A 20,992-nucleotide genomic window follows, 5' to 3' on the forward strand; every position below is an offset into this window, starting at 1 on the left:
GGAATTGGTGGCACATCTTGAAATGAAAAAATCTTCAAGTAGACCAACAGCCTCGGGGCATTTCTGCAAAGTCACAGCAGAGGCTCCAATCACATTTCAGATTTGGCATGAAAGCCCCAGGCCCTTTTCAAAGTCAACTGAACAACATCCAATAGATGGAGGGGCGGTACAGCTTTGCGATGAGAGGTGAGAGAGAGGCTGTGCTGCAGTTTGCCCCTTCTCAATTAAAAATGTAAGTAGGTGTGTGTGCAGCAGCAGAAAGCACAACCTCCAAAGAATTTCATTAAAAAAGGTTAGAACATTGCTGTTGGGGAAGGAAAGGGTTAATTTTGTTGTCCTTCAAAAAGGAGAGGAAAGAACAAAAGTGGGGGGAGAGGCTAGAATGCTAGAAAATACCACCTTTTCCCTTAACATAATAGTGTTTTAGGGCATTAAATTTGTCTGCGTGGTGCTGGTTATGCCCACCCTGCTCAGGGATGGCAACAGGGATCTTGAACCATGCTACATATGTTGAGGCCTGCACATATGACATCATTGACTTGTGACAGACGCCTCTGCAAAGTGCAGTAGACCTCAAGATCCTCATCTCTACACCAAATGTTGCCAGCTATCTACCCAGAGTCAATAAACCTGCCTTGTCCTGCACCAGGTCTTTACCCAGCACTGGGGGATTTTGGGGCTCTGAGCCATCCCAGAAATCTCACCTGTCCAACAGCTCCCAGTCCTCTCCACCCCAGCGGTCCCGGAACTCTTCTGTGTTCATCCCACCAATACGGTCAAAGTCAGATTTGTAGATTCCAAAGAGGCCAAAGCCATTCACCTCCCAGTAGCCTGAGAAAAATGAACCAAGAATGTTGCTGGGATCTTGATATGGAAGCAAGGCTATGCTTGAGAGCCTAGACAGTTCTGGTCTCCCATTCATTTTGCTACCCAAAGAAGCCACTCTGTCCTCTGCTGGCAGCAAATGTTATCTCATGTGGATTCAAAACATGTATAGAGATAACTTTAAGTAGATGAACTTCTGCGAAACCAGGACTTGTTTCTATTCTTCTTTATTCATTGTTTATAGAAATTATATTCTGCCCCCCCTTCAGTAGTGATTTCAGGGCAAGGTACAACAATTTAAAATACAACCACCAAGTAAAACAAAAAAGGAAAATATAGTGAAAAAAATCATTGATCTATCTTTTGTTACAAACAACAGGGCCATGTTGCCCCCACCCCAGCATGCTCAGTGGGGAGATGATTCCACCACTTGGGTGCGAATTGCCAAGAAGGTCCTCGGGCAAGTCCCAGATTGCCTGATTCCAGTTAACAAGGGGACTGCAGAAGAACCTTCCACAGCCAACCCCAAGCGTTCCTTCAGATCTCTAGGTCCTGAGCCATTTAGGACTTACATCTAAAACTTTAAACAAGGCCCAGTGACATGCAGTCAGCCAGCGCAGGTCTTTGAGAACCAGTGTTATATGGTCTTGTGCAGACATATCCATTAACACACTGACTGCTGTTATTTTGCCCCAAATGCAGTTTCCAGACCCTCCTCAAGGGCAGTTTTACATAGAGCTGATTGCAGGAACTTACTAGTACCTGGATTGCTGCAGCTGGGTTATTCCTGTCCAGGTAAAGTAAAATCCTGGAGTCCCCCCCCCCACCCCAGACTATGCACCTGTCCCTGTGATGCAGTGCACCCTTGTACAGAACAGGCATTCCTATTTCCTGGTCCCAGGAACCACCAATCCATAGCAGCTCAATCTCACCGTGGTTTAGCTTCCATTTACTGTCCCTCATCCAACCCATTAGTGCCTCCACACATTGTTCCAGTACCTGCCCAGCTTCATTTGACCCAGACAACTTTGTCCGTGCTGACTGGCAGCAGTTCTTAACAAAGTCAGAGCCCTGGGAGAAGGCAAGCGTATTCACTCTGCTGCCCAATCTGTTCCAGGGCTTTTCTGCCCCTGATTTTCAACACTGGTCAAAAATATGAAACAGATTTCAAGTGACAAGTACTTGGCAAAAAAGGAATGCCTACTGCACGAAGTCCAGATAGCCTGAAGATTTCAGATAAAATATATGGACCCATTGACACAATAATAAATAATTTAATAACACCAGATATTAAAAATCATAACTTTGGTGTATGCTTTCTCTCTAACACACACACACACACACACACACACACACACACACACACTTCCTTGCTGCTTTCTACTGCTAAAACATCCACACACATGCTGAATCTCTCTCCACAGTCTCACTTGGCAGTGTGACTATTCAGGGCTTTTCTTGTCAAAACCATTTAGAGAAGAGCAGCCAAGTTAGGTTTCCCAGCAGTAGAGTCAGAGCCCAAGACTCCTGGGTTGTTTTCTGAACTTGTGGTGCACCCCTCAGGCAAATGGTCTGGCTTTTCTCTGCTGGGTTGCAAAGGGGATACAAAACTTCCCTGACGGAGCCACAAGAGGTTTGAGCTGAAGCCTACAGAGCAGCTGTCAACCTGCATGTTATTTCTGCTCTTGCTTAAGAGCAATGGGAGTGAAGTTTTAAGGAGGGTTTCAGATAAGAGGTTTTTATTTATTTCTATTTATTTATGAAACGTACATCCCACCCTCACACAGGGTGGTGCACAGCAATATAAAAACATGTTTTAAAATTAAAAAAGCAAAACACCGAAAGCAGTGCAGAACAATCATTAAAACAACTGACTACACAATAAAGTTTTAAGCAGCTGCAAAGGCCTGTTGGCATAAAAATTCTTCAGGAGACTTCCAAGAAAATTAAAAGTGAAGGTGGCTTGCCAAATCTGTGCTGGAAGAGGGCTCCACAGCATTGGACGGGTGACACTAAATGCCCATTGTGGCCAATTGGGGGACAATTAACAGCACTCCTCCAGGTGATCTCAGTGATCTGTGTTGTCTGTCTGTAAGCATCCTGTAAGAGGGCTAGATGGGAACAAGGGCACAATTATTGTGCCAGCAGTTTGGCTATTTAACTAACTTTTGCTGCCCAACACTATGCTGGCTGTGTGAGGAATGTAGCCATGCTGCCTCTCACGCAAGCAGCCTCATTCTTTCAGACAGTCAGTCAGTCCAGCCTCCTCCACTTCCTCAGCAGCCAGACGTGTTTCACTTACCATTGGGCTCTCGCGGAGAGCTCCCGCAGCCCAGCCGCATGACAATGGGCGCATAAGCCAGCTTTCCCTCCACGCAGTGCTTCCGGATGCTGTCGAGAATGTTGAGGGGGAAGTGGATATGCAGGTCGCACAGGAACACAATACTGCTGCCATCCTGAGGGATGAAAGAGTGGCACAGACAAGCCATGACAATCAGGTGTGAAGCAGTCTTGGCAACACCTATCCCCTTTGCCCTTGGTCCTCACCTCTATGGCGTCCACCCCAGCCTGCAGTCCTGCTGAGCGCTCAAAGTTTCCTGTGCGCTTCAAGTATTGGTATCTGTGAAGAAGATGCACACCAGTGAAAAAGGGTGCAGAGATTCTCTCTCTGCGTGTCTCTCTGCCTCTCTCTTTGTGTGTGTAAGGCCTAGTGGAGACCAAAGTTGTGGGGTCGTTTTTGCGTCTTTTGTAACCTGGTTCTAACCACCAGGGACTTCCAAATACCAGGAAGGTGGAAACAGATATGAGTCCCACCAGCTAAAGGAAAACACCAAACTACAATCAAGGCAGGCTAGAGACAGTTACATATTTTAGTTGATTAAATGATATACCTTTAACTCAACTGAATTAAGTATATTTAAATAAATTTGCATGCTACCCTAGCCTCAACTTTTTAGAGCTGTTGAAAGGGTTGCAATACTTTGCAATTTAATGGGGGAGAAATAGATTATTCCTTCTTTTTAGAAGGGAACATCAATGTTTTCTTGTTCTTTATTAGTAGCATGCTTGAATGAAAAGAGACTCAGCAAATGAATAACTGTCCTTTAACTTTGAGGCCCATTAGTTAAAGTGGTCTGTCACTGATTAATCAACTATGGTTGCACACCTAATTGGGAAGAAGTACCATGAAATTCAGAGGGATTACTTACAAGCAAACATGCAAAGGATCTTGTTGCAAAGTTTAAAGTTCATTACAGTACAAATCTATGTATGCCAATTCAGAAGTAATGCCATTCTTTTCAGTGGGGCGCACTCTCAAGTGTGCTGTCTTAATCTACCAATTAAACTGATTGAAACTTGAAGCCATAAGGATATTATTTGCAGATTAAGTCATCAGGTTGGTATTTGGTCACAACTCATAAAGCAAAGACATCATCATAACACAGACTGAATGGAGAAATGGATGTAGCAAGGGCAATGTGCACATAGACACAACATGCTTAATAGGGCATCTGATTTCAGCAGGCATGGAGCCATCGTTGCCCCCTCTTTCCATACACACATGATCTAGGGCATTTCTGCTATTGCCATTTGCTCTTCAAGCCTCATGTTTACAGACAGCTAAAAAGCAGGCTAGTCATGCACAATACTGAAAAGTCTGGAGAGGAAATAAAGCTGTAGATAATTTAAATGGCTTTATTTATCTACCTAGCGGCCAACTGTACCCACTGTATCATCCAAAGTAATGCGCTTGGATATCATTATTGGTCCAGCTCAGAAATCAAGCAGCGGTGGCTTCAAGACTTGAGTTGTGCAGGCACAGAAACCTAATGAGACAGGCTCCAGAGCTTCCAATGTTCCTTGCATTACCTGGGCAGGTGAGCTTCCTGAAGTGCCTTCTCCACATCCATGTCGTCACTATCAAAGTCTACCAGGATAACGTTGAAGTTGGCATCCTTGGTGTTCAAGTATAGGTTAGCCATGTCTGAGATGAACTGCTGTACCCAGCGTGCTTGGTTTTTAACTGTGCAAGTTATGAAAACAGGCCGTTAGCATTTGTAAGCACGCTCAGTCCATGTTGATGGGGGAGCATCTTCATGACAAAAGACTCGTATGATCTATGTGGACACATATCAGCAGTGGCAAGAGAATAACACTCTCAGCATGTGTTTCAAGCATAGCCAAGACTTCAGTGGCATTCAGCCTGTGGCAATTCAGCATTCGGCGAGCAGAAGGGAATAATTACACAGTGAGTGAATACAAATATATAGTTAAGAGCAGCCCTGCTGGGTCAGACCAAAGGCCCAGCCAGTCCAGCAACCTGCTGTTTCCCACAGGGTCTAACCAGATGCCTCTGCAAAGTCCACAAGCAGGACCTGAGTACATTAGCATTCTCCCACAGCTGTTCCCCAGCAAATGGTTCTCAGAGACATGCTGTCTCTGATCCTGGACTCGGATGTAGTATACATCCATCATGATAGCCTTGACAGCTTTATCCTCCAGCATGAGGATATCCTCCCAACACTTACATTGAACAGAATTTGTCAGGTTAATGCCCATCCCCCTAGTTTGGAGAGCATCTCTAGGAGCTCTCTGCAATTCCTTTTTGTCTTTAGCATCCTGAAACATTGGGTATTACCCCCAAACTTAGCCACCTCGCTGCTCACCCTTCACTCCAGATCATGGCACTTCCACATTCTCATCACAGAATATGGTTTTTGTATGTGTAAACAGACACAAATTTTAATTAATTTGCCACAGGTTTTATCTTTCCCCCAGGGGTACAGGGCTTGGCTTGTTGCTTTTTTGGGTGGGGGTGGGGAGGACATGGTACACAGAGCTGCCTGACTATAAGTAAGTGAAACACCATGGCCTCCTCACTGCCTTTTTGTTGGGGGAAAGCCAGATTGCCTCACATCTGTATTCTGTAGTAGTCTTATAATTTACAAAATGAGGGAATCTTGTGGGAGGGAGGGATCTTATGGGAAGGTCAGTTCCTGCACTAGCTTCCCAATTGGGGTATGGATAAAGATATTTCCCATGTGATTTTCCCAAAGAGGTACACCTGGTGCTGATAATACAGTCTTTGTAGTGTCAGGTTAAGATGTTTTTATTTATCAAGGGATTCTAAAGGGTTACGTTGTCTCACCCTGCTTTTAGTTTCTATAGTCTTATAGCCTGTCCATTTGTCCACTGTCATAAAGGAAGTTGTTTTTGTTATATTTTGTACAAAATGTGTATGGTACACAGAATCAACAGGATGAATGGCAGCTCAGATATATTGTAAAAAAACAACAACACACACACAAAAAACATCTTCTCATTTCATCTGTCACCCAAGTGCCCCAGGGAACAACAGTGGAGAGGCAGCAACGCTGTCCCTTGAGTAACCCATGAATTGGGCCAAGGTCCCAAGCAAACCTTTCTTGGTTTAAAGACCTGCCCTTACCCCCTGCCCTGAGAAATGAAGGCAGAATGAATGAAGGATCGCTGCCTGCGATATGCAGACTCAACCCAATTTCCCCTCTGGTAAAACAAGTTTTGCAGGCGGCTGCATTGTTATAAAGAAACTGCAAAACATGTCTGAGCAGGGGTGACGGTAAAACAAAAGGAATATATGTATACAGCAGGGGAAAGGAAGGCATCTCTCAAACCACTTTCAGCACACTTTTTTTAAAAAGCCACTGTCGGTGGTTGCCAGTCTTGTTTTGCCACACACACCCCCGGCGCCGCCCTTCATTCCACTAGTCCCTAAAAAAGCAGCCATTCATTTATGGGATGCAGCGGACAGTCCCTTACCTGGCACCACAAAATGCACCATAACATTGTGCCTCCAGCTAAGCCGCAGAGGTCGGCACAGGATGGGCTTCCCATAGAGCAGGCTCCAGGCACTAGGTGATGGCTGAGATTCAGTGGACACCGTCGCAGGCCCCTCGGGGTTCACTTCAGTGCTGTCCTCTGATTTTCCCTGGTGCAGCAGGACATAGATGTACTCTGAGAGACGCACAGTCCTCTGGCCTCTCTCCATCAGCTCCAGCTCCATCAGGTATCGGTTGCCCCGGGCCGTGTCTCGCCTCTTCTCCACATTGATGATCCTCAAAAGGGTGTAGATGCTGTGAGTGGGAGAATGGAAAGCTGACGCAGTCCCGGCCTAGACCAAATACCCTCCTCGCAAGAAGCTACCTTGCACCAGGATCACATTCAGACCATACATTTAAAGTATATGGGATCCCCCATACAACAACAATAATTTTATTATTTATACCCCCCCCCCCGAACTGCCTGGGTTTCCCCAGCCTCACAGAGCTACCCTTAGCAAACTACAGTTCCCAGGATTCTTTGGGGAAAGCCATGTGGTTTGAATGGATGGTGTGGCGATATGAGCCTGGTCAGGTTATGCGCACGCCAACTGGCTGTCTTGACTGGCTGTGGCTCTCTAGGGTTTCAGGCAGGGAAGGGTCTTTTCCCATCATCTGCTCCCTGAACTGCCACTTTGAATGGGAGACACCAGGGACTGAACCTGAGGTACTGCGTGCACGGTATGTGCTCTCACTGGGGCCCTTTCCCACTCGAGAAATGCCTCTCCTTGTTTTAGGATCTGTAGGGGCAGATTAGGAGACACCCCAATGCACACAGAATGCTCCCCTAGCAGCTATAGGGAATACAGGGACAATAATCTTTTTGCATAGGCTAGCCCTGGTCCAAACAGGCCTAGTCAGCAGAAACAGGGTCTATGAAAGCAGGAGTTCCACAGCTCTCTCACAGTGGGATTCTTTAGGTGTTTCCATAAATGGGGAGGCCTTCAATAAAGCAGCAGGGTATTTGCGTGCCTCACAACTTAACAGAGGTAGGAGGAACAAGGGCATAGGTTTGTGAGAAGTGGGACTTAGGAGAATCTGCTGGTAGTTCAGAAGTAGTAGTACTGGCTGGATCAAACTAGTGGCCGATTTCTGCTTTACAGCACGCAGAAAGACTAAGTAGAAGCCTGATTTCTCAGAGTCCTTCTGTGAAAACATTATCTGTTTTATCACAATTACCCCAAGAGTTCATCTGCCCCTCCGTTTCCCAGGGGTTGTGGTAGGCCTCAGTTACTGTGGCAGATTCAATTCAGTTATATCTGCTGATTTACCCCCTTGCCCACTGATCGGAGGAGAGCTTCCAGCTGTCCTAAGTGAATGCAGCTGTCCTTCCCAAAGGGTAAGCTCTTTTACTGTCTGTATGTCTCCTGAGTGGAAGGGGTGGGCGTGGGGTCCTCATTTCAGCCCCTGCCTATTGTATAGACACTGTCCCCTCCACACCCCAGTTCTCCCTTCCTACCCGCCATTCTTCTCGTTGAGCTTCTCCATATACTGAGCCACCACGTCCACCACCTCGCTCTCGCTCAGCTGCAGGTTTCCCGAGACGTTGCACCGGAGGTCGTTCCAGTCCGAGCGCAGCAGCTCAAAATCCACGGGGCTGACGCTGAACGTCCTCTGCCAGTTGATGGAGTCCTCCAGCCAGCTCTGCTGCAGCTCAGAGTTCTCGTAGCTGTAATCGGACAGCTCCTCCTCGGCCTCCTCCCCCAGGGCCTTCTCTGGGCCCTCCTCCTGCTGGGACTCTGTCATCTCAGACATCCGCAGGAAGGACGTCACTCGCACGCCTTCAGGCAGCACCACCTCAGAGGAATTGTAATCCAGGGTGGTCCTCGCCGCAGTGGTGACCTCAAAGGTTTCTTGGCTGAAGAGCCCTTCTGCAGGCAGGCTCAAGGCACTGGGCCGCACCCTCTGCTTCCTTCGGGCCTTGGGGGCCTCTTGGTCATACAGTTGCTCCCATTTCCTGCTGGCCCGCTGGCTTTTCCTTTTAGAAGGGTCTGTTTCTTTGGAGGCATTGCCAGTGAGCCAAGGGGTCCTATGGCCAGGGATGGTGTGCAGCTTGCTGGAGGGAGCAGGCCGCCACTGAGGGAGCCTGGAGTTCAAGTGCACCTTCCTGGGCAGTTTGGGGTAGAGAAAGACTCCGGGGAAAGCCTCCTTTTGGGACGGGGCCTTCTTCTTGCTGGGCTGCAGCCGCGTCACGTACACCTTGTCTGGGGGCTTCTTGGTCTCTTTCTTGGGCTGCCCCTCCTCCTTCGGGCTCTGCTGTTTGGCCTTCCCAGCAAAGAAAGGCACAGAGAGGCGAGGCTGGAGGCCGAGGGAGCTGCCTCGCTTAGGTGGCAACAGCAGCCCCAGCTCGCCCTCCTTCCTTCCAGCCTCTTCGTCCTCCTCATTCTGCGCCCAGCTGAGGGACCGGCCATAGAGAACCACCTGCTCCCCAAGAGGGGCTGCCTTCTCGTAGGCCTGGGGTGCCTTTGACAGAGTCACAGGACTCTGGCTCGGTCCAGTGTTTGTACCTGTGGAAACAGGCTGCCCAGTCAGGGTCCCCTCTTCATTAAACCTCTTTTGCTTCTGGTTGAAGGCATAGTAGTCCACATCATTCCCATAATCCTTTGTGACAAGGGGCCTCTCTTTCCTCTGAAGCCCTGTGAACACATTTGGATCCAGAACACCCGGGCTCTTGTCCTTGTCCTCAGGGAGTGGGTCGGTGGGCTCAGGACTGTCGGCTCCTTCTTCCTCCTCTTCAAGAAAATCTAGAAAATAACCAGAAGCAGAGCAGATAAAGTCTCATGGGTAACATGCCCAAGTGCAGGGGAAACTTGAAGGCAAGAAGGGTTTGGAGGACTCTAAGACAAGAGGCAGCTGAGGAAGGAAGGGGTTGGGGGAAGGCCTGGAACAGAAAGCAGGGGAGGGTGAGTATTGGGTACTGGTAAGCAAAGTGTACCACCATGGCATGAGGTCAGACCCTGAAATAGATTGGGAAAAGTGCAGGCTGTGTCTGTGAATGTCTCTAGTATTGAGGGAGTGATGCTTTGTCTGAGCACGCATGGTTCCTCCATGTCTAGCTGCCCTTTCCTCAGGGCCTCCTGTTATGTTCTCTGGCCTACACATCCCTAATGACCTTTCTTTCCCTACCCCTGGTGCTGGTCAGCACAGTCTGTAGGCTCAAAATTAACTAAATGACTTCATGCAAAATGGGAAGATGTGTACACGCCGTGCGGATTTGAATAATTAATTTTAAATGCATAATTTTGGTCTCTTTGGGACTTAACAAGGCATTTGGATGGCATAGCCCTGCCCTCATCCTTTGTACATTTCAACCAGATGAATCGAGAGAGAATTTCCTCCATACTAAGTAGTAAAAATCACATAAATTAACTGAGGAGAGTCAAGGCTGCATATCAAAGGGATGGCGAAGGTCTAACATACTTTCTGCTACAAACAGGATTTGGAGGGGGGGAGGTACAGATTGCATTTCAAGGTATTCACAAGCTTGGTCTCAGCACAGCTGGGCTCTTGGACAGCTTGCCTCTGGATTGCAGACGTCGCCTGCAGAGGTCGAGGTGGGAAAGGGGCATTTTGTCAGCAGAGATTAGGAAGCTGCTGAAGATACCAGAAAACTCCCCACAGAACATGGCAAGAACCAGATACTCTTCTTCCCAGGTGTTCAGTGGTGGCAGTGACTTTGTCCATGCCCCTTTTAATGGAGGTAGCCAGGGCATAAACCCCAAGAATCCCAGTCTTTGGCAATAGGTACCGTATTTTTCCATGTATAACATGACCCCTATTTTTTGGGACTCCAAATAAATATATCCCCCATATGCACTATCCATGTATAAGACGACCCCCAATTTTAAACTTGAAAGAATTGGGGGGAAAGATAGCGTCAGGGGTTCAGGAGCAGAGGCAAGGGCAAGGGAGGAAACAGAGAGCGAGGGGGAGGAGGCAGAAGAAAAGATGAGTGATGACGACGACCCGAGATCTCCGAGTCTTTCCAGTGAATCAGAAGATTCACAGAAAGGAGCACCAGTGGCCAGGGCAAGGGGGGAGCCTAGGGGGACACCCCAGGAAGATAGAGCCAGAGGGGACTCAGAGGGGAGCAGTTGGAAATCGGGACCAGCGTCACCGCCAGAGAGCAGGGAAGAGGAAGGGCGCCAGGGATCAAGCGCTGGCAGCTCACAACAGGGGGGAGGGCACGAGTCAGGAGTGGCCACACCTCCATCGGGGAGAGAAGAAACGGTCAGACGGAAGGTGGAAGGTTTGGCGCGCGCGCCAAGTTCAAATGCACAGGAAGGTGGCGCAGTAGGCAGCCCGGAAAGGGAGCCAGGTCCTAAAGCCCGGCGCAAGGAGACAGGAGGGTCCGGGGGGTCGGCGTCAGAAGAATCCCGGAAGGAAGAGACCCCGGGGGGCAGAGGGACCCAGAGAAGAACAGTCAGGCGGAAAAGGTGGAGCAGGGCTAGGATATTAAGTTGGTGTACAAGGGGCGGAGACTCAGACGGAGCTTCGCCGATCTAACCATGAGACGTAGAGTTGCACGCAGCAGATTGAGAATGGAAACTGTAACTCAATAAAGACTTTTATTTAATGATCGCTGGCTAGCGTGATCCTCTGTGACCTAGGATCTGGAAGCAGCTCTGACAGATAGTCTTATACATGAAAAAATATGGTATATCTCATGGCAGCTTTCTTGCATGGGAGCCAGAAGGGAAATCAAAGCGACAAAAAATAAAGAATCTCTGTAAATGTATTCAGGAGCCAGGCTGGTGAATAGCTGCCTGCAGTTACTCTCCCATCCTCACCAAGCAATCTGTTGCCGTGACACAACCTGCTTGGGAATGCAATCCCTGTAAGTTGATGGCACAATAGACTTGCTTGTTCTAACACCAGTGAAACACACAGAATCACAGAATTGTAGAGCTGCAAGGGACCCGGGGGTCATTCCTGCAATGCAGAAATCACAGCTAGAGAATCCCTGACGGATTCCAGCCTCTGTTTACATAAACACACACACACACTTCAGAAGCTGCTCATAAAATGGACAGAGATCAGAGTATGGTTCCTGCCTGATTGGAGGAAGCTGTATTTCCCAAAGACTACTTACTCTCAGGATTCAGGAAGAGAAAGGCTCTCTGGTGTGGATCCTCCTCCTCCTCCTCCTCCTCCTCTTCGTCCATCTTCATGTATTTGTAAAAGCCAAATCTGGAGGGCCAAGCAACAAGTCTCAGATACCACACACACACACACACGGCTGTGTTGCTCAAGGGTAAGCCTAAGGGATTTTGCTTAGCAGGGAATCCTTGTAATAGGCACCCAGCCTACTTTTTCACAGATTCCAAAGGGACATACTACTGTAGTCAGTTGTGCTAAAAACAACAGAGTCTGGTGGCACTTTGAAGACTACCAATGCATTGTAGTATAAGCTTTTTGGGGCCCTGTTAGATGCATGAAGCAGTCTCTTACGGAGGTAGACAGCGGCAGACATATACATAATATTGATGGCAAGAGTCTCTTCTTGAAATTGAGCTTCAGAGCCCCTTTGTAGAAGAGACCACAAATTGGCCGTGTTTGCCACAGAGGTGCATGCAGTTGAAACAGATTACAAAATGGAAGGTGGGAGGTAACACTAAAGCCAGAGACTTGACTTTGAAATATCCCGAACAGCATCAAGATCAATGGATTATGCCATTATGACTCAGAGCAGTTATGGATGTCAGGGAAAGAGGGCCAATGAATGTGAACTGAGTTCCCCTCTTGCCAATTCCAATTGAGCCGCAACAGAAAGTTCCTTCCTTAGGTTGACTACTTGGTAGTTCTTGTAAAATTTCTCAGCCCCGATGGCAAACAACAGTGACCAAATCACAGAGAGTCGGGTTCACCACCAACCCTTCTATGGTCCTATGGTCCCCATTCATGTTTGCTGCACCTTAGATTTCACATTTTACACTTAATCTGTCAGGAGATTGCAATCTCTCCACCCCCAACAAAGTACATCTGATGGGTTTCTGATAGCTCTTAGCAGTCAGCTTCCTTACTGCCCTTCCTGGTTCACACTTACTTTTCCAAGTAGAGCGGAGACTCCCTGTAGAAGCATTTGTTCTCCGTCTCCATGTGCGTAAGCCGGGTGAAATCATTGGGGTAAACAAATGAGAGGTAGACCTGTGGGAGGGGCAACCTGGTGAGAAGAGTCACAGCAAAGTAGGTATGTTTCCACTTCCTACAGGTGGAGGAGGAAAGGGGTGAATTATACTGGGCAGGAAGGAGAAGCTGCTCCTGGGGCCCATCCCAGAGAACACATGGCGGCAGGCCGTGGGCACGAACACTACCAACTGGACCCAGGAGCAGTGAGAATTGCACATGCCTGTACATTGTGACATAGATTCTGAAATCTGCCTTTGTGGTTTTTTTATTTATTCAGAATCAAGCTCCCACCACTGCATTCTGTGCTTGATAGGAATCGAAGAAGCTTTTGGTTGGGTTACAAGTGCTCAGGTGGCAGCCAGCACAGTTATTTACCCATTCCCCTCTTTGTCCCTGCCCCATCCTTCTATCTTGCCCCCAACTCCCCATCTTTTATGGTGCACCAGCTTCAATTCAGTCCCTGTTATAAAAAAATTCTGCTAATGCCGCTGGTCAAAATGACCCAGCAATAATGTCTTTTGAATTTGGTTCCCAGAGCAGTGCAGGCATAGCCTGCCCCCCACCCACCAACGTAGGGCAATGTGCTGTGTTACAGGTGCATAGGAATGAGCGATGGCAAAAGTAGTAGAGATACTTCTCCATGGACAGAGAGAAAGCTAGGCTAAAAAGCCCATATGGGGACACTTACAAACTGCAGGCCCTGATAGCGGGCAATAGGGAAATCCTTCACCACGTACGTGGGGCTGTAAGCACAGGGCACCAGCACATTCTCCACGTGGGACGGCTCGATCTGGGGAGCTGAGATAAAGGCAGTTAAGCAAGAGGAAGAAGCCACAGGATCAAACCCAGAGGTTCCTGAGTCCACCTGCCTAGACTGTTACTCTCTGGACTGCTACATAAATACCAGACATTCTTCTCCCTGTCATCTAGTTTTCCATGAAGAGGGTTTGTTTTGTTTTTGTTGTTGTTTTTTGTAACACTCATTCATGTGATCTCCTGATTTGTTTTTTAGTGGAAGAGTCCAGAACAAGCTTAAGGACGAGGCCTAAGATTTCTGCTAGGAGTATGTGTGAGTAGGTTCAGTGTCCTGCATAGCTCAATTCTCATCACTGCTAGAAAATCAGAATTATTGTTAAGTAGTAAAACTTGTAGAACAAATTATTAAAAATAAGCTAATTTGCATGATTTTTAAAAATGCTAATTTTATACTTGTTAAAAGTATCCATTCTCAGCACAAGCACAGAATTTTATGTTGCTAGGCACTGTAGATAGCCTGGGCTGAATTAATCCACAATGACTGTTATATCTTGGAGGTCTTCTGATTTTGATCTAGACTGTAAGCAACCATCTCCCCAAGAGGTCATTATAGTGTTACTCAACATTCCTGGAGACTGAGAACCATCTTCTGTCAACATACCTTCTTTTGAGACCAGGATTAATCCAGTCTTGCTGGAAAAACCGACTCCCTTCCCCATCACAAAAGTCTCACTTTTGGCAAATGCAAAGGTGATCATCTTGTCTCATAGTTTCAGATCAATAAATATCCTGTATGAATGCCTCCTTAATCTTATTGCTGCAGACACTGATATTTAGCTAGCTCTCCACTGAATGCCTGCTCTTTCTATCCTGCATCAAAACACAGTAAGGGGGATACAATGCTCCCCAAACGTGTTTCTTTCAGGGGTAGGTTGCTTCCAAACAAATGTGCTCTTTCTTGAGCTCCACCAATTCCCCCTCCTTACAGCGAAGGGAGCCAACACAGGGGGTTGGACTAGATGACTTTCGGGGTCCCTTGCAGCTCTACAGTTCTATGATTCTATGACAATATGCTGAAGATGTTGTTGGACTACAACTCCCCAACATGTTCCCTGACATCATGGCTTTTCCAGCTACTCCACCCTTCGTTCTTGGAAGGTGTTGTTGCAGGAGAAGGATTGCGAGCAACATCATGGCAGAGGTGTTTCTAGGAGTAAGGGGAAACTGTGAAGCTCCCTTGTTATTTCTGCTACTGGCTGGTGCTGCAGGTTGTTTAAGTAATTTTGTTATGTTTATAGAAAGGTGATTTTTCTGGTATGTTGTTATATTTTGGTTTTCCTACGTTATGATGAAATTGTTACTATGCAATTGTTTTGCAACAATATTATAACATTGTTTTTGTAGCGTTTCTTTGAAATGCATCCCTGTTTCTTTGTTATAACCTGCTTCGAGTGGGAAAGCGGCAGACAAATAAAATGAATGAATGAATGAATGATCACTGGCCCTTTTGGCTTAGGCTGGGGGCATAGTAGTCCAACAACACCTGGAGGGCACCATGTTGTCCATCGCTGTCATAAGAGTGTGGGACGGGAGGGCAGTGTTAGCAAAAGCTAGAAGGAGGCATCTTGGCCCAATGCCAAAGCTCTTGCCCAATCTGAGACCACTTATGCATGCATAAGCATAAATCCCCATGCCCCTGCTAATATAGGCAACGCCACAAGTGCCTCTTCATTCTTCCCTCCCTGCCCACCTCCGTTCCTCTTCCTGTACTGCAATGGCAAGCAAACAGACTTCACTGGAAGACCTTTTCTCACTTACTGAGGAAGAAAGTGTCCCGAGGGTCAGGCTTCAGCATATCTGCTCCATGCTCATCTCTCTGCGCACCCCAGAGGTAGCTGCCAGAGTGGCTAGCGAGGGACTGAGGCACATGCCCCACCTCATTCATTTTCAGGCTGGATTCATCTGAAGGGGAGGAGAGGAGAAGGAAGAGAGGGGTAAGAGAGGGTGGGTGACTAGTGAAGGGTAAATTCACATCTATAGCTATAGCAGCAGCACTGGATTTTTGTCTCCAGGATTTCCCACAAATGTCAGGTGTAGCTATCAAGGAAGGAAGGAAGCACATCTTGGGTGAATTAGGGTGTGTGTCTGGTTGGTTATGTTTCTGGGTGCAAGATATATGTATGCCCAAGACCCCTGCAGGCCTTGCTATGCTATTAAACCCAAGAAGAAGGCAGGAAGGAAGAACGCTGCTTTAAATATCTCAATTCTTCAAGAAGAATACATGGCTTTTTTGGAGCATCATGACTTGTGTTTGGATTAGGCACCGATATGGCTTCTCTCAAAAGCCAAGTCTGGAGCAGAACAGTTATAAGGCTTCTGAGATGGAAAGCTATATCTAATGCGTAGCGGCCACATCAAGGCCATTATATGCTCTACACAGAGACCTTCCGTCATAGGCTCCAACTGTCGGAAGCAGCATAAAATCTCTATCCAGCCTCCCAGTCCTGCCTCTGCTCCAGAGGGAATTAGCACCCTCCGTTTCCTTAAAGAGAACCCTGTGCCAGCTGTGTCACTTAGACAACCACCTAATCTCAACCGAGCAAAGGTCAAAAGCAGCTCATGCCATCCCAGGCCTGGCAGCTCACAGATCTCCAGATGCCTCTCATTTACCCACTTCTAAATACGCCACCAGGGTTAGTCTGAAAATATTTGAGCCTCTGAACAAACAGAAAGCAAAGCAAGGAATAATTTCTCCAGGGATACAAGTGCTCAGAAAGGCAAAGCGCAGCCCCACCTCCTGCAAGAAACGACAAGACTGCCAGGAACGACATCATCGGTGTCTGGGAGGAACGAAATGCCATATCAATTAAGTGCTGGCTGCCTCTAATGTCATGTTTATTAGATGAGGCTGTCTGTTTGCACAGATCCGTACTAGGTAACTGAAGCAAGGCGAGCACAGAAGTGCAAGAAATTAGAAGGGCTGCCCTCCGCCGCTATCTCTTCATCTGTCTTCCCACTCAATCCTAGTAAGCAGAGGGGAAAACACAGTCACTTGATATGGCAGAGTCACAGTACAGAAAAACAGAGCTGGCCAAAGACTCCACAAGCCTAACTATAATGATATGGTGCTCATGGGGAAAACATCAGCGCTGCGGTTACATGAGGGGAGGCACTTTTGCGGCTCTATGGCTCACAGCTGTAACACAGGGCGGTTGTTCTCAGTTCTAGCCAAAGCCTTCCTGGATAAACTTTCAGAACTGAAAAAGCAAGAGAGCTAAAGGCACCTCAGAACTCACACATCAACTGACAGACTAAATGATCTCTTAAACTGGGCTGGTGAATAAGGCCCAAAGACATACTGTGCTCGCAAAAATCAAAAAAGCCACGCAGAATATTCCTAAGAGGGCTATTGGGCTAATTATCAAGGAGTTAATTAGAATCATAGAATCATAGAGTTGGAAGAGACCACAAGGGCCATCGAGTCCAACCCCCTGCCAAGCAGGAAACACCATCAGAGCTCTCCTGACATATGGTTGTCAAGCCTCTGCTTAAAGACCTCCAAAGAAGGAGACTCCACCACACTCCTTGGCAGCAAATTCCACTGTCGAACAGCTCTTACTGTCAGGAAGTTCTTCCTAATGTTTAGGTGGAATCTTCTTTCTTGTAGTTTGGATCCATTGCTCCGTGTCCGCTTCTCTGGAGCAGCAGAAAACAACCTTTCTCCCTCCTCTATGTGACATCCTTTTATATATTTGAACATGGCTATCATATCACCCCTTAACCTCCTCTTCTCCAGGCTAAACATGCCCAGCTCCCTTAGCCGTTCCTCATAAGGCATCGTTTCCAGGCTTTTGACCATTTTGGTTGCCCTCCTCTGGACACGTTCCAGTTTGTCAGTGTCCTTCTTGAACTGTGGTGCCCAGAACTGGACACAGTACTCCAGGTGAGGTCTGACCAGAGCAGAATACAGTGGCACTATTACTTCCCTTGATCTAGATACTATACTCCTATTGATGCAGCCCAGAATTGCATTGGCTTTTTTAGCTGCCGCGTCACACTGTTGGCTCATGTCAAGTTTGTGGTCAACCAAGACTCCTAGATCCTTTTCACATGTACTGCTCTCAAGCCAGGTGTCACCCATCTTGTATTTGTGCCTCTCATTTTTTTTGCCCAAGGGCAATACTTTACATTTCTTCCTGTTAAAATTCATCTTGTTTGTTTTGGCCCAGTTCTCTAATCTGTCAAGGTCATTTTGAAGTGTGATCCTGTCCTCTGGGGTGTTAGCCACCCCTCCCAGTTTGGTGTCATCTGCAAATTTGATCAGGATGCCCTTGAGTCCATCATCCAAGTCACTGATAAAGATGTTGAATAAGACCGGGCCCAAGACAGAACCCTGTGGCACCCCACTAGTCACTCTTCTCCAGGATGAAGAGGAACCATTGATGAGCACCCTTTGGGTTCGGTCAGTCAGCCAGTTACAAATCCACTGAGTGGTAGCATAGTCAAGACCGCATTTTACCAGCTTCTTTACAAGAATATCATGGGGCACCTTGTCAAATGCCTTGCTGAAATCAAGGTAGGCTACATCCACTGCGTTCCCTTCATCTACCAGGCTTGTAATTCTGTCAAAAAAACGAGATCAGGTTAGTCTGACATGACTTATTTTTCAGAAATCCATGCTGACTATTGGTGATCACAGCATTCCTTTCTAGGTGCTCACAGACTGTTTGCTTAATGATCTGCTCCAGAATCTTCCCTGGTATTGATGTCAGACTGACTGGGCGGTAATTATTTGGGTCCTCTCTTTCCCCCTTTTTGAAAATAGGGACAACATTTGCCCTCCTCCAGTCTGCCGGGACTTCGCCTGTTCTCCAGGAATTCTCAAAGATGACTGCCAGTGGTTTTGAGATCACATCTGCCAGTTCTTTTAATACTCTTGGATGCAGTTCATCTGGCCCTGGAGACTTGAATACATCTAGACTAGCCAAGTATTCTTGTACTATCTCCTTAGTTATTCTGGGCTGTGTTTCCTCAGCTGAATCATTTGCTCCAAATTCTTCAGGTCGGGCATTGTTTTCTTTATCGGAGAAGACTGAGGCAAAGAAGGCATTGAGGAGTTCAGCCCTTTCTGTGTCCCCTGTTTGCATTTCACCATCTTCTCCTCTGAGTGACCCCACTGTTTCTTTGTTCTTCCTTTTGCTACGAACATACCCATAAAAGCCTTTTTTGTTGCTTTTAACCTCTCTAGCAAGCCTGAGTTCATTCTGTGCTTTAGCTTTTCTGACTTTGTGTCTACACGTGCTGGCTGTTTGTTTGAATTCCTCTTTGGTGGTTTCCCCCCTTTTCCATTTTTTGTACACATCCTTTTTTAATCTTAACTCAGTTAAAAGTTCTTTAGATAGCCACCCTGGCTTCTTTAGGCACCTTCCATGTTTCCGTCTCATTGGTATTGCCTGACATTGTGCCTTTAGTATCTCCCTCTTAACAAACTCCCAGCCATCATGAACTCCCTTTCCTTTTAGTATTACTGTCCATGGGATCTCACCCAGCACTTCCCTAAGTTTTATGAAGTCGGCTTTCTTAAAGTCAAGAAATTGAGTCCTAGTATGCTTTGCTGCTCCTTTCCGCTGTATAGTAAACTTCAGAAGAGCATGATCACTTGCGCCTAATGATCCTTCCACTTCTACCCCACTAACCAGGTCATCAACATTGGTTAGGACCAGATCTAAAATGGCTGTTCCTCTTGTTGCTTCTCCCACTTTCTGGACAATGAAGTTGTCTGCAAGGCCAGTGAGGAATCTGTTTGACCTTATGCTCTTGGCCGAGTTTGACATCCAACAAATATCCGGGTAATTGAAGTCCCCCATTACTACTATCTCCCTTCCTTTTGCATGCTTGGCCATCTGTTCCAGGAAGGCATCATCTATGTCCTCCACTAGGTCTGCGTGCTGTTTGCTCCATTTGGTCTATGACATTTGGATGATCATCTTCATCAATTGATAGACTCCTACCTTCAGGAGCACTGTCTCCCTCCCCCACATTAGTCAGTTTAAAGCCCTCCTGATGAGGTTTCTGAGATTTTTCGGAAAAACATTTCTCCCAACCGTTGTAAGGTGCAGCCCATCGCTTGCCAGAAGTCCATCTTCAAGAAACTGCAGTCCGTGATCTAAGAATCCAAACCGTTCCTGTTTACACCATTTGCGAAGCCAGCTGTTCACTTCCACTATTTTCCCCTCTCTCCCTGGGCCACGTCGTTCAACTGGGAGGACAGATGAGATGACAATTTGTGTATTTAATTGCTTCAATTTCCTGCCCAGAGCCTTGTAGTCTCTTTTGATCTTCTGGAGGCTATTGCTTGCAGTGTCATTGGTTCCCACATGAACCAAGAGGAAGGGGTATTTGTCAGTGGGTTTTATGATTCCTTGCAGCCGTTCAGTTACATCTTGGATCTTAGCCCCGGGGAGACAGCACACTTCCCGAGACATCTTGTCCGGCCCACAGATCACTGCTTCTGTTCCCCTCAGTAGGGAATCCCCTATCACCACTACACGCCTCCTCTTAGGTTTGGTCGGGGTTCTTCTGTGAGTTGTCCGTTCCAAGGTCGCCTGCACATTCCCTGAGGACTGACTTTGCTGCTCGTCTTCATATACCTGATCGACTGTAATGAGGGAGAGATCCTCAAATGGAGTCTGCTCTTCGTCTTCCATGCTAGGGGAGAGGACCTCAAAGCGATTGTGTATTTCTAAACAATCAGAGTGAACCCTGGGCCTCCTACTTCTTTGAGTCACGTTTCTCCATATATCTGGCTCCTGTGTTGGTGAACTAGCCTCCTTCTCAGGGGAGTCCCCTGTCTCCTCCTTGGTGGAGACGGTGTGCTCTGTTGCTTCCAAGAAGAGCTCCAGCTCTCTAATTCTTTGGAGCGTAGCTACACGTTCCTCCAGTTGCTGGACTTTGTCAAAGGGCAGCTCTTTTGATAAAATTTTATGGCAATTCCTTTTATTTAACTCTGCCACCACCTCCAGTATTCCAGCACTGTGTTCTCTTCTGAAATGGCAAGCTCTTTTTACGTAATAAACTCTGAATTGCACCACTGCGCCCAGACACACTTCACTCGCAGTGCAGCTTGAAAAAAGCTGGGGGCAGAGACACACACCATCAGCTGGGATTGGGCAACCGCCAGGGCTAGCTTCTGCTATTAGCCTTAAGCAGAAGGCATTAGTAGAAAGGAACTTGTGAAGACTGCATAAAAAAGCACCAATTAATTTTAAAAGAAAAGGAAAAGGGGGGGGGGAAGACTTTGATGTAGATTCTAAGTTAAGCAAGTTCATGGAAGGAGTTTCCTGCCTCTCTTCTCCCCTTACCCCTCTGCAAAGTCTCCTGATCCATGTGGGATGAGATGGAGGGGGGTGGCGACTCTGGTGGAG

The 20,992-nt window shown here is 47.2% G+C and overlaps 1 protein-coding gene and 1 long non-coding RNA gene across 6 annotated transcripts in view; one reads left to right on the forward strand and one right to left on the reverse strand.

The window, feature by feature from the left end:
* B4GALNT4 (beta-1,4-N-acetyl-galactosaminyltransferase 4) overlaps positions 1-20,992 on the reverse strand; it is a 174,640-nt gene that overhangs the window by 3,757 nt on the left and 149,891 nt on the right. For all 5 annotated transcript variants that reach the window (XM_081010565.1, XM_081010568.1, XM_081010566.1 and 2 more), the window contains 10 exons: positions 15,387-15,530; positions 13,501-13,610; positions 12,730-12,830; positions 11,776-11,873; positions 8,143-9,427; positions 6,625-6,938; positions 4,696-4,849; positions 3,373-3,445; positions 3,128-3,281; positions 705-831 (listed from right to left, as the gene is read on the reverse strand). In XM_081010565.1, coding sequence (XP_080866691.1) covers positions 705-831; positions 3,128-3,281; positions 3,373-3,445; positions 4,696-4,849; positions 6,625-6,938; positions 8,143-9,427; positions 11,776-11,873; positions 12,730-12,830; positions 13,501-13,610; positions 15,387-15,530 — 2,560 coding nt within the window. The remainder of the gene's footprint in view (positions 1-704; positions 832-3,127; positions 3,282-3,372; positions 3,446-4,695; positions 4,850-6,624; positions 6,939-8,142; positions 9,428-11,775; positions 11,874-12,729; positions 12,831-13,500; positions 13,611-15,386; positions 15,531-20,992) is intronic.
* LOC308479855 lies at positions 6,953-15,380 on the forward strand. Its single transcript, XR_013987852.1, has 3 exons — positions 6,953-7,364; positions 13,825-13,881; positions 14,146-15,380. It is a non-coding gene; the product is annotated as an uncharacterized lncRNA (long non-coding RNA).

Source organism: Podarcis pityusensis, assembly GCF_964106645.2.
Source record: "Podarcis pityusensis genome assembly, chromosome: 1".
NCBI classification, from domain to species: Eukaryota; Metazoa; Chordata; class Lepidosauria; order Squamata; family Lacertidae; genus Podarcis; species Podarcis pityusensis.